The sequence below is a fragment of the Bombina bombina genome, chromosome 4 (assembly GCF_027579735.1).
Source record: "Bombina bombina isolate aBomBom1 chromosome 4, aBomBom1.pri, whole genome shotgun sequence".
Taxonomy (NCBI): Eukaryota; Metazoa; Chordata; class Amphibia; order Anura; family Bombinatoridae; genus Bombina; species Bombina bombina.
In genome coordinates, this window is record NC_069502.1 from 614,436,377 (window position 1) to 614,449,369 (window position 12,993).

Consider the following 12,993-nt stretch of genomic DNA (forward strand, 5'->3'; position numbering starts at 1 on the left):
TCCGGTTTCCTTCAATCACGGCATGGCCTCAGGCAATGACTCCCCTGGCGGGAAAGCCGTTATTGGAGGAAGCCGGATTAGGCATTGATGACGTGTGAAGAGAGGATCTCCGGGTGGGGGAAGCTGCTCCGGCTGTGAAAAGAAGAAAGGTACATTTTTAATCAAAACGGCTGCTTTCTAAACTTTGATGAATGAAAGTGCCCCTGTTTTTAATAGTATTTTTAAAAAATGGGCTTTCATTCACCAAAATGTACCTTCACTTTAATCATTGGCAGAAATTTCTGATATTGTCATACAAAGAACATCATTTTTCAAATCTAAATTACTCAAAAGTACTAATCCAATTTCCTTGAAACAAGATTTGTAGTGGATCATGTCTGATATAAAATGATACAATTTAGCCCCATTTGTTAATCCACTGAAAAGTTATAAATATTTTTTGAAAATTTGAATTTACTAACAGTTTATCGTAATACTTATTAAAGTAGGAACTTTCCATCTTTTTCACATTTGAATGAAGAGTTAAACTCTAGCATTAATGTTATTTTTTTACAATTTATTTTTTTCCTAGATTTATTTAAAATATATTTAGTAAAAAAACAAACAGTGGTTTGCAGAAAAGATCAGCAACATATTTATCCTTTCTGCATTACAGGACCTATAAGAGTTATGCTGCAGAAATGGGATTCAGTGATTTTCACCTCTACCTAAGGCCAGTCCATTTTGAGTTTGCATCTCACAAGACTGAGGCAGTTCAGCTCCCACCATTGTTCATCACTGCTGTACTGGGAGAGGAAAGTTCTGTGGACAGGTGAGTATAAATTATTCTCATTGACTTGTGTGGTGGTCATGTGACATGTTATCATCCTATTGTGATGGAAGTAGAAAATTGTGTTTTATGGAAGTACTTGCCATCAAAAAGCTGTGAAGGACAGATTTAAACACATACACCTAGATTACGAGTTTTGCGTTAGGAGAGGTGCGGTGCTAATGAGCAGTTTTCCCTCACCGCTCACTTGCAGACAGCGCTGGTATTAAGGGATTTTACAAACCCGGTGTTAACCTCAAAAAAAGAGCAAAATTTAGCTCCACATCTCACCTCAATACCAGCGCTGCTTACGTTAGCGGTAAGCTGGTAAAATGTGCTTGTGCACGATTTCCCCATAGGAATCAATGGGGGAGAGCCGGCTGAAAAAAAAACCTAACACCTGCAAAAAAGCAGCGTTCAGCTCCTAACGCAGCCCCATTGATTCCTATGGGGAAATAAAATTTATGTCTACACCTAACACCCTAACATGAACCCTGAGTCTAAACACCCCTAATCTTACACTTATTAACCCCTAATCTGCTGCCCCCGACATCGCCGACACCTACATTATATTATTAACCCCTAATCTTCCACCTAATCAATGTCGCCATAACCTAACTACATTTATTAACCCCTAATCTGCTACCCACAATGTCGCCACCACTATATTAAATGTATTAACCCCTAAACCTAAGTCTAACCCTAACACCCCCTAACTTAAATATAATTACAATAAATCTAAATAAAATTACTACAATTACCTAAATAATTCCTATTTAAAACTAAATACTTACCTATAAAATAAACCCTAAGATAGCTACAATATAACTAATAGTTACATTGTATCTATCTTAGGGTTTATTTTTATTTTACAGGCAACTTTGTATTTATTTTAACTAGGTACAATAGTTATTAAATAGTTATTAACTATTTAATAACTACCTAGTTAAAATAAAGACAAATTTACCTCTAAAATTACACCTAACACTACACTATAATTAAATAAATTCCCTAAACTAAATACAATTAATTACAATTTAAAAAAATTATCTAAAGTACGAAAAAAAAACCCCCACTAAATTACAGAAAATAATAAAAAAAATTACAAGATTTTGAAACTAATTACACCTACTCTAATCCCCCTAACAAAATAAAAAAGCCCCCAAAATAAAAAAAAGCCCTAACGAAAAAAGAGGTATGGCAGCACATAGCAATAAAATATAATAAGCTTTATTCTCCACTCAGGGCACACAGGTACAACATGGGATAAACGTCTGATGCGTTTCACGCCCCCTAGTGGCGTTTCATCAGAGACTCTGATGAAATGCCACTAGGGGGCGTGAAACGCATCAGACGTTTATCCCATGTTGTACCTGTGTGCCCTGAGTGAAGAATAAAGCTTATCATATTTTATTGCTATGTGCTGCCTGACCTCTTTTTTCGTTTGGATACCATATGGCAAGTGATTTGTTGCCTTTCGGGCATTGCACCCTGCCACCGCGAGTGTTAGAGTCAAGCTGCTATACGGAAGCGCCTGTGACGTCATCCGCCTGAGCCTGCAATCGGACGCCGACAAGTGAGCTTGGAGCGGCCGCTCCTGTTACTTTGTAAATAAAAGCCCTACCCTACACTAAATTACAAATAGCCCTTAAAAGGGCCTTTTACGGGGCATTGCCCCAAAGTAATCAGCTCTTTTACCTGTAAAAAAAAAGTACAAATACCCCCCAACATTAAAACCCACCACCAACCCTACTCTAAAACCCACCCAATCCCCCCTTAAAAAAACCTAACACTAACCCATTGAAGATCACCCTACCGTGAGACGTCTTCACCCAACCGGGCAGAAGTGGTCCTCCAGATGGGCAGAAGTCTTCATCCAGACGGCATCTTCTATCTTCATCCATCCGGCGCGGAGTGGGTCTATCTTCAAGACATATGACGTTGCATTTTAACCCTAACGCACAACTCGTAATCTAGCCGATAGAGAATATTGTCATACCTAGGATATGCATCTTCTTCTTAGTAACTGATTTAGTTCTGCAATCAAAGGGACATAATAGTCAAAACTGAACCATGCATGAGTGCATTACAATTGGGATTATAAGCATTTTTGCAATATACTTGCATTGGTAAAAATGCTGATAGTAAAATCCACCATTTTTTAGCAGCATATGCACATATGCTGAGCATACTTACCCAAATGCAAACATAGCACCTGCTCAGACATTCCTGATACATGCCAGTGCTGGCTTTCTCATTTTTTGCTAATATTAATATAATGCAAAAATGATTATTTTAAACTTAAATGCACTCATGCCACATTTCTATTAGGTCATTATGTTTCTTTATGTAAACAGTTCTTTGACTAATACACATTCAATTTGTTGCTCTTTTAATCTTAAAGGGCCATTTTATTCCAAAAAATTGCATACTCTAATTAGTTACAGGATGTGATTTTAAGAAGAGTGCCCCTCAAAGAGGTTAAACACATATTAGAGGAACCATTCAAGACCTGCAGAGCACTGCAGGTCCTAAGAGGAATCTTTCGCAGTGCTAGTTGCACAACCATGCAACTAGCGACTAGAGCTGATGATTGGGTCAGCAACAGTTTTCACTTAGGATCTGCGGTGCTCTTGGTCCCAAGCGGTACTTATATGTGTTTAACCCCTTTGCTTGAAACCTACATTCTTCTTTCATTTCCACATTTGGAATTTTTTTTCCAGATACCCTTTATCCATAAAGTGGGTACATTTAAAAAGAAGTGTCAGGGTAGCTGGAAAATAATTGTCTGGAACCTAGAAAATAACTTTTCAATCAACTCACTTAAATAGACTTTAAAGTCAAAATTAAACTGGTCATCCAGAAAGAGCATTCAATTTACTATTTTTTTTATCAAATTTACTTTATTCTTCTGGTATGTTTTGTTGAAAAACATACTTAGGTAGGTTTAGGAGCACCAGTGCAGCACTGGGAGCTAGCTGGTGATTACTGTCTCTTTAAAACAATGTTTATGTTAGCTGATTGTGATTGTATAGCTGTAAATAAGTTTGTGCACTGCTCCAAACCTACTGCCTGGATTCCAAATCAGGCACGCTGCCTGTTTTTGTATGGTCTGCAATCCAAGAATGGTTTTTACATGTTTAAATGTGTGGGAAAATAATAATATTTAATGATGCTTGAAAGTTATATACTGTATATATATTTATTAGACTTCAGTGTCCATAAACAAAGCTTTATTGGAAAACAGCCACTGTCATTTATTTATGTATTATCTATGGTTGATTTAGCAAAGAGTTGAATAGTTGAGACAGAGACAATGGGGCCTATCTATCAAACTCCGTATGGAGCTTGATGCCCCGTGTTTCTGGCGAGCCTTCAGGCTCGCCAGAAACAGCAGTTATGAAGCAGCGGTCACAAAGACCACTGCTCCATAACCTATCCGCCTGCTCTGAGCAGGCGGACAGACATCGCCGGAAATCACCCGATCATGTACGATCGGGTTGATTGACACCCCCTTGCTGGCGGCCCATTGGCCGCGAGTCTGCAGGGGGCGGCGTTGCAATGGTGAATACAGAGAGTGTATTGCTCTCCGTATTCAGCGAGGTCTGGCAGACCTGATCCGCACTGTCGGATCAGGTCCGCCAGACCTTGTTAAATAGAGGCCAATGGGGCCTATTTATCAAATGTCTTGCGGACCTGATCCGACAATGCGGATCAAGTCCGCAAGACATCGCTGAATGCGGAGCGCAATACACTCACCGTATTCAGCATTGCACCAGCAGCTCACAAGAGCTGCTGGTGCAACACCGCCCCCTGCAGACTCGCGGCCAATGGGCCGCCAGCAGGGAGGTGTCAACCCGATTATACTCAATCCGGTTGAATTCCGGCGATTCCTGTCCGCTCAGAGCAGGCGGACAGGGTTATGGAGCAGCGGTCTTTGTGACTGCTGCTCCATAACTTGTGTTTCTGGCCAGTCTGAAGACTCGGGCACACAAGCAAGAATCAGAGAAATAAAAAAAATAAAAGTTAGGCCGCAACCAAAGTAAGTTACTTACTTATATACATAACTATGCTTGATTTTGCCTCTTGGCCTGCAGATACTAACGGCTAGATCACAAGTTTTGTCGGTAAGGCTGTGCGGTGCTAACGCTCCTTTTTTTCTTACTGCTCCCTTAAGACAACGCTGGTATTATGAGTTTTTTTAGCCTCAGAAAAGAGGTACAGGTAAAAGAGCTGATTACTTTGGGGCAATGCCCCGCAAAAGGCCCTATTTGTAATTTAGTATAGGCTAGGGAATTTTATTATTTTGGGGGTGCTTTTTTATTTTATTAGGGGGATTAGATTAGGTGTAATTAGTTTAAAATTCTTGTAATTCTTTTTTTATTTTCTGTAATTTAGTGGGGGGTTTCCGTAATTTAGTTTATTTCATTTAAATGTAATTAGTTTAATTTAATTTAGTTAATTTATTTATTTATAGAGTAGTGTTAGGTGTAATTGTAACTTAGGTTAGGATTTATTTTACAGGTAATTTTGTATTTATTCTAGCTAGGTAGTTATTAAATAGTTATTAACTATTTAATAACTATTGTACCTAGTTAAAATAAATACAAACTTGCCAGTAAAATAAAATAAAAATAAACCCTAAGATAGATACAATGTAACTATTAGTTATATTCTAGCTATATTAGGGTTAATTTTATTGGTAAGTATTTAGTTTTAAATAGGAATAATTTATTTAATTGTAGTAAATTTATTTCGTTTAATTTAAATTATATTTAAGTTAGGGGGGGTTAGACTTAGGGTTAGACTTAGGTTTAGGGGTTAATACATTTATTATAGTAGCGGCGACGTTGGGGTTGGCAGATTAGGGGTTAATAAGTGTAGCTAGGTTACGGCGACGTTGGGTCGGCAGATTAGGGGTTAATAATTATAATGTAGTTGTCGGCGATAATAGGGGCAGCAGATTAGGGGTTCATAAGTATAATGTAGGTGGCGGCGATGTCCGGTCGGCAGGTTAGGGGTTAAAAAAATGTATTATAGTGTTTGCGATGTGGGGGGGGGGCTCAGCTTAGGGGTTAATATGTAATTTATGGGTGTCAGTGTACTTTGTAGCACTTTAGTTCCGGCGTTAGCCCATAAAACTCTTAACTACTGACTTTTAAATGCGGTAGACTGGAGAGGGTCTACCGCTCACTTCTTCCAAGACTCGTAATACCAGCGTTAGGCAAATCCCATTAAAAAGATAGGATACGCAATTGACGTAAGGGGATTTGCGGTAGCCTTGAGTCGCGGAAGAAAAGTGAGCAGTACACCTGTACCTGCCAGACCTCTCAACGCTGCTTTTTAAGGCTAACGCCAAACTCGTAATCTAGGCATAAATTACTTACTATCTGGCCCTTTACTGAAAAAGTTTGCCTATCCCAGTGTAGTGCAGGGTCAGGTTATTGGCAGCATTTTTGTAACATACTTAGGCTACAGAATTTGAGCTCTGGGGAACAGGCACACAGAGGGGATTTACAGCAAAAGTAAATAACTAATGAATATATATTGTTTCCATTAATTTAGGTACATTCCGTCAACAAACCTTCTTGCAATTCATGAAATTGATGAAAACCAAATTGGCAAATTTAGTTTCTGGACAAGAGATGGTATATTGCAGGTAAGCTCTGGGCAGCTTTTCAGGGCTACTTTTATTTTACATTTATTTTATATTTAACTGTTATTTTTTCCATTGTGTAAATAGTGTAAATATGCAATTGCCACAATAATTTTCATTCCACTTGGTGATTTATATATTTATTTATTTTTTAAGCTTCTACATAAATCCGGTGTAGAGAATATGCAGGTAGCCTTGGCCTGTCAAATTACCCAGAAAAATGCTCTGCTAGCTGCTGCTCAGCTGGCTTCCCTTTGCCATACAACTCAGTCCTCAATGCAGAGCATGGACTTTAAGGTAAGTACTGGTAATTATTTATTTGCACACATGTATTATTTCTCTTGTTAAGTGTATCCAGTCCACGGACCATCCATTACTTATGGGATATTAACTCCTCCCCAACAGGAAGTGCAAGAGGATTCACCCAGCAGAGCTGCTATATAGCTCCTCCCCTAACTGCCATTACCAGTCATTCTCTTGCACCCAACGAATAGATAGGATGTGTGAGAGGACTGTGGTGATTATACTTAGTTTCATACCTTCAATCAAAAGTTTGTTATTTTATAATAGCACCGGAGTGTGTTATTCCTTCTCTGGTAGAATTTGAAGAAGAATCTACCTGAGTTTTTCTATGATTTTAGCCGGAGTAGTTAAGATCATATTGCTGTTTCTCGGCCATCTGAGGAGAGGTAAACTTCAGATCAGGGGACAGCGGGCAGATTAATCTGCAAAGAGGTATGTAGCAGCTTATTATTTTCTGACAATGGAATTGATGAGAAAATTCTGCCATACCGATATAATGTAAACTCAGCCTTAAATGCAGTAGCAGCAACTGGTATCAGGCTGTCATGTATGTATATTTTACACTTCAGTATTCTGGGGAATGGCACTTCACTGGAATTATACTGTATGCATAAAACTTTAGCCTAATTTGCAGGGACTAGCAACAGGCTTTTTAATAACACTCAATTTATTAATGTTAAACGTTTTTTGCTGGCATGTAAAATCGTTTAATTTTCTGAGGTACTGGGTGAAAAAATGTTTTGGGCACTATTTTTTTCCACTTGGCAGTCAATTTATTTAATTTATGACAGTTTACTGATCTCTCTCACTGTTATGTGTGAGGGGGAGGGGCCTTTTTTGGTGCTTTTGCTACGCATCAAAAAAATTCAGTCAGAAGTTTATTGTCTTCCCTGCATGATCCGGTTCATCTCTACAGAACTCAGGGGTCTTCAAAACTTGTTTTGAGGGAGGTAATCACTCACAGCAGAGCTGTGAGATTGTAGTTGACTGTGATAAAAAAACGTTTATTTCTGTATTTTTTTTTTATTTATTTTTTTCTGCTATCAGGGTTAGTTATCCTTTGCTAATGGGAGCAATCCTTTGCTAAAATTGTGTTTTTTTGCAAAGATTTGATGCTATAACTTTTCAGTTTATTAATTTTCAACTGTCATAACTTTTTCTGTGCTTCTTATAGGCACAGTACGTTTTCATATTATAGTAAATTACTTGAAAAGTATTTCCAAGTTGCTAGTTTATTTGCTAGTGTGTTAAACATGTCTGATTCAGAGGAAGATATCGGTGCTATATGTGCTAAAGCCAAAGTGGAGCCCAATATAAATTTATGTACTAACTGTATTGATGCTACTTTAAATAAAAGTCAATCTGTACAAATTGAACATATTTCACCAAACAACGAGGGGAGAGTTACGACTAACTCGCCTCATGTGTCAGTACCTGCATCTCCCGCTCGGGAGGTGCGTGATATTGTAGCGCCGAGTACATCTGGGCGGCCATTACAAATCACATTACAGGATATGGCTACTGTTATGACTGAAGTTTTGGCTAAATTACCAGAACTAAGAGGTAAGCGTGATCACTCTGGGGTGAGAACAGAGTGCGCTGATAATATTAGGGCCATGTCAGACACTGCGTCACAATTTGCAGAACATGAGGACGGAGAGCTTCATTCTGCGGGTGACGGTTCTGATCCAAACAAACTGGATTCAGATATTTCAAATTTTAAATTTAAGCTGGAAAACCTCTGTGTATTACTAGGGGAGGTGTTAGCGGCTCTGAATGATTGTAACACAGTTGCAATACCAGAGAAAATGTGTAGGTTGGATAAATATTTTGCGGTACCGGCGAGTACTGACGTTTTTCCTATACCTAAGAGACTTACTGAAATTGTTACTAAGGAGTGGGATAGACCCGGTGTGCCGTTCTCACCCCCTCCGATATTTAGAAAGATGTTTCCAATAGACGCCACCACACGGGACTTATGGCAAACGGTCCCTAAGGTGGAGGGAGCAGTTTCTACTTTAGCTAAGCGTACCACTATCCCGGTGGAGGATAGCTGTGCCTTTTCAGATCCAATGGATAAAAAGTTAGAGGGTTACCTTAAGAAAATGTTTGTTCAACAAGGTTTTATATTGCAACCTCTTGCATGCATTGCGCCTGTCACGGCTGCAGCAGCATTTTGGTTTGAGTCTCTGGAAGAGACACTTGAATCAGCTCCATTAGATGAGATTACACACAAGCTTAAAGCCCTTAAGTTAGCTAACTCATTTATTTCAGATGCCGTAGTACATTTAACTAAACTTACGGCTAAGAATTCCGGATTCGCCATTCAGGCACGCAGAGCACTGTGGCTAAAATCCTGGTCAGCTGACGTTACTTCTAAATCTAAATTGCTTAATATACCTTTCAAAGGGCAGACCTTATTCGGGCCCGGGTTGAAAGAAATTATCGCTGACATTACAGGAGGTAAAGGCCATGCCCTGCCTCAAGACAGAGCCAAACCTAAGGCTAGACAGTCTAATTTTCGTTCCTTTCGTAATTTCAAAGCAGGAGCAGCATCAACTTCCTCTGCACCAAAACAGGAAGGAGCTGTTGCTCGCTACAGACAAGGCTGGAGACCTAACCAGTCCTGGAACAAGGGCAAGCAGGCCAGGAAACCTGCTGCTGCCCCTAAGACAGCATGAATCGAGGGCCCCCGATCCGGGAACGGATCTAGTGGGGGGCAGACTTTCTCTCTTCGCCCAGGCTTGGGCAAGAGATGTCCAGGATCCCTGGGCGTTAGAGATCATATCTCAGGGATATCTTCTAGACTTCAAATTCTCTCCCCCAAGAGGGAGATTTCATCTGTCAAGGTTGTCAACAAACCAAATAAAGAAAGAGGCGTTTTTACGCTGCGTACAAGATCTTTTATTAATGGGAGTGATCCATCCGGTTCCACGGTCGGAACAAGGACAAGGGTTTTACTCAAATCTGTTTGTGGTTCCCAAAAAAGAGGGAACTTTCAGGCCAATCTTGGATTTAAAGATCCTAAACAAATTCCTAAGAGTTCCATCGTTCAAAATGGAAACTATTCGGACAATTTTACCCATGATCCAAAAGGGTCAGTACATGACCACAGTGGATTTAAAGGATGCTTACCTTCACATACCGATTCACAAAGATCATTACCGGTATCTAAGGTTTGCCTTTCTAGACAGGCATTACCAGTTTGTAGCTCTTCCATTCGGATTGGCTACGGCTCCGAGAATCTTCACAAAGGTTCTGGGTGCTCTTCTGGCGGTACTAAGACCGCGAGGAATTGCGGTAGCTCCGTACCTAGACGACATTCTGATACAAGCTTCAAGCTTTCAAACTGCCAAGTCTCATACAGAGTTAGTACTGGCAGTTCTAAGGTCGCATGGATGGAAGGTGAACGAAAAGAAGAGTTCTCTCTTTCCACTCACAAGAGTTCCCTTCTTGGGGACTCTTATAGATTCTGTAGAAATGAAGATTTACCTGACAGAAGACAGGTTAACAAAGCTTCAAAATGCATGCCGTGTCCTTCATTCCATTCAACACCCGTCAGTAGCTCAATGCATGGAGGTGATCGGCTTAATGGTAGCAGCAATGGACATAGTACCCTTTGCACGTCTACATCTCAGACCGCTGCAATTGTGCATGCTAAGTCAGTGGAATGGGGATTACTCAGACTTGTCCCCTACTCTGAATCTGGATCAAGAGACCAGAAATTCTCTTCTATGGTGGCTTTCTCGGCCACATCTGTCCAGGGGGATGCCATTCAGCAGGCCGGACTGGATAATTGTAACAACAGACGCCAGCCTACTAGGTTGGGGCGCTGTCTGGAATTCTCTGAAGGCTCAGGGACAATGGAATCAGGAGGAGAGTCTCCTACCAATAAACATTCTGGAATTGAGAGCAGTTCTCAATGCCCTTCTGGCTTGGCCCCAGTTAACAACTCGGGGGGTTCATCAGGTTTCAGTCGGACAACATCACGACTGTAGCTTACATCAACCATCAGGGAGGGACAAGAAGCTCCCTAGCAATGATGGAAGTATCAAAGATAATTCGCTGGGCAGAGTCTCACTCTTGCCACCTGTCAGCAATCCACATCCCGGGAGTGGAGAACTGGGAGGCGGATTTCTTAAGTCGTCAGACTTTTCATCCGGGGGAGTGGGAACTTCATCCGGAGGTCTTTGCCCAAATACTTCGACGTTGGGGCAAACCAGAGATAGATCTCATGGCGTCTCGACAGAACGCCAAGCTTCCTCGTTACGGGTCCAGATCCAGGGATCCGGGAGCGGTTCTGATAGATGCTTTGACAGCACCTTGGACCTTCGGGATGGCTTATGTGTTTCCACCCTTCCCGATGCTTCCTCGATTGATTGCCAGAATCAAACAGGAGAGAGCATCAGTGATTCTAATAGCGCCTGCATGGCCACGCAGGACTTGGTATGCAGATCTAGTGGACATGTCATCCTGTCCACCTTGGTCACTACCTCTGAAACAGGACCTTCTGATCCAGGGTCCCTTCAAACATCAAAATCTAATTTCTCTGAAGCTGACTGCTTGGAAATTGAACGCTTGATTTTATCAAAACGTGGTTTTTCTGAGTCAGTTATTGATACCTTAATACAGGCTAGGAAGCCTGTTACCAGAAAGATTTACCATAAGATATGGCGCAAATACTTATATTGGTGCGAATCCAAGAGTTACTCATGGAGTAAGGTTAGGATTCCGAGGATATTGTCTTTTCTACAAGAAGGTTTAGAAAAGGGTTTATCCGCTAGTTCCTTAAAGGGACAGATTTCAGCTCTGTCCATTCTTTTACACAAACGTCTGTCAGAAGTTCCGGACGTTCAAGCTTTTTGTCAGGCTTTAGCTAGGATCAAGCCTGTGTTTAAAACTGTTGCTCCACCATGGAGTTTGAACTTAGTTCTTAATGTTTTACAGGGGGTTCCGTTTGAACCCCTTCATTCCATTGATATCAAGTTGTTATCTTGGAAAGTTCTGTTTTTAATGGCGATTTCCTCGGCTCGAAGAGTCTCTGAGTTATCTGCCTTACATTGTGATTCTCCTTATCTGATTTTTCATTCAGACAAGGTAGTTCTGCGTACTAAACCTGGGTTCCTACCTAAGGTGGTCACTAACAGGAATATCAATCAAGAGATTGTGGTTCCATCTTTGTGTCCTAATCCTTCTTCGAAAAAGGAACGTCTGCTACACAATCTAGATGTAGTCCGTGCCCTGAAATTTTATCTACAGGCAACTAAGGATTTTCGACAAACGTCTTCCCTGTTTGTCGTTTATTCTGGTCAGAGGAGAGGTCAAAAAGCTTCGGCTACCTCTCTCTCCTTTTGGCTTCGTAGCATAATACGGTTAGCCTATGAGACTGCTGGACAGCAGCCTCCTGAAAGAATTACAGCACATTCTACTAGAGCTGTGGCTTCCACTTGGGCCTTTAAGAATGAGGCTTCTGTTGAACAGATTTGCAAGGCTGCAACTTGGTCTTCTCTTCATACTTTTTCCAAATTTTACAAATTTGACACTTTTGCTTCTTCGGAGGCTGTTTTTGGGAGAAAGGTTCTTCAGGCAGTGGTTCCTTCCGTATAAAGAGCCTGCCTGTCCCTCCCGTCATCCGTGTACTTTAGCTTTGGTATTGGTATCCCATAAGTAATGGATGATCCGTGGACTGGATACACTTAACAAGAGAAAATATAATTTATGCTTACCTGATAAATTTATTTCTCTTGTAGTGTATCCAGTCCACGGCCCGCCCTGTCACTTTAAGGCAGGTAATTTTTCCATTAAACTACAGTCACCACTGTACCCTATGGTTTTCCTTTCTCTGCATGTTTTCGGTCGAATGACTGGTAATGGCAGTTAGGGGAGGAGCTATATAGCAGCTCTGCTGGGTGAATCCTCTTGCACTTCCTGTTGGGGAGGAGTTAATATCCCATAAGTAATGGATGATCCGTGGACTGGATACACTACAAGAGAAATAAATTTATCAGGTAAGCATAAATTATGTTTTTTCATCATTAAAGGGACGTATTGCTTTTGTTTTTTCTATCATGTATATGAAAGAGCAGCAAATATTTTGTTAAAAACATGGTTAAAGGGACAGTCAACTCACATATTTTTATTTTTTATTTTTTTTATAAATATACATTTTTATTCAGTCTTAAACATTACATATCATATCTGGGGACTCGCAGGACCCCTACACAAG

At 40.5% G+C, this 12,993-nt stretch overlaps 1 protein-coding gene across 1 annotated transcript in view; it reads left to right on the forward strand.

Moving 5' to 3' along the window:
* LOC128657700 (uncharacterized) overlaps positions 1–12,993 on the forward strand; it is a 114,017-nt gene that overhangs the window by 53,136 nt on the left and 47,888 nt on the right. Inside the window, exons 9-11 of the mRNA XM_053712103.1 lie at positions 656–811; positions 6,374–6,467; positions 6,621–6,761. Of these exons, the coding sequence (XP_053568078.1) occupies positions 656–811; positions 6,374–6,467; positions 6,621–6,761 (391 nt within the window). The remainder of the gene's footprint in view (positions 1–655; positions 812–6,373; positions 6,468–6,620; positions 6,762–12,993) is intronic.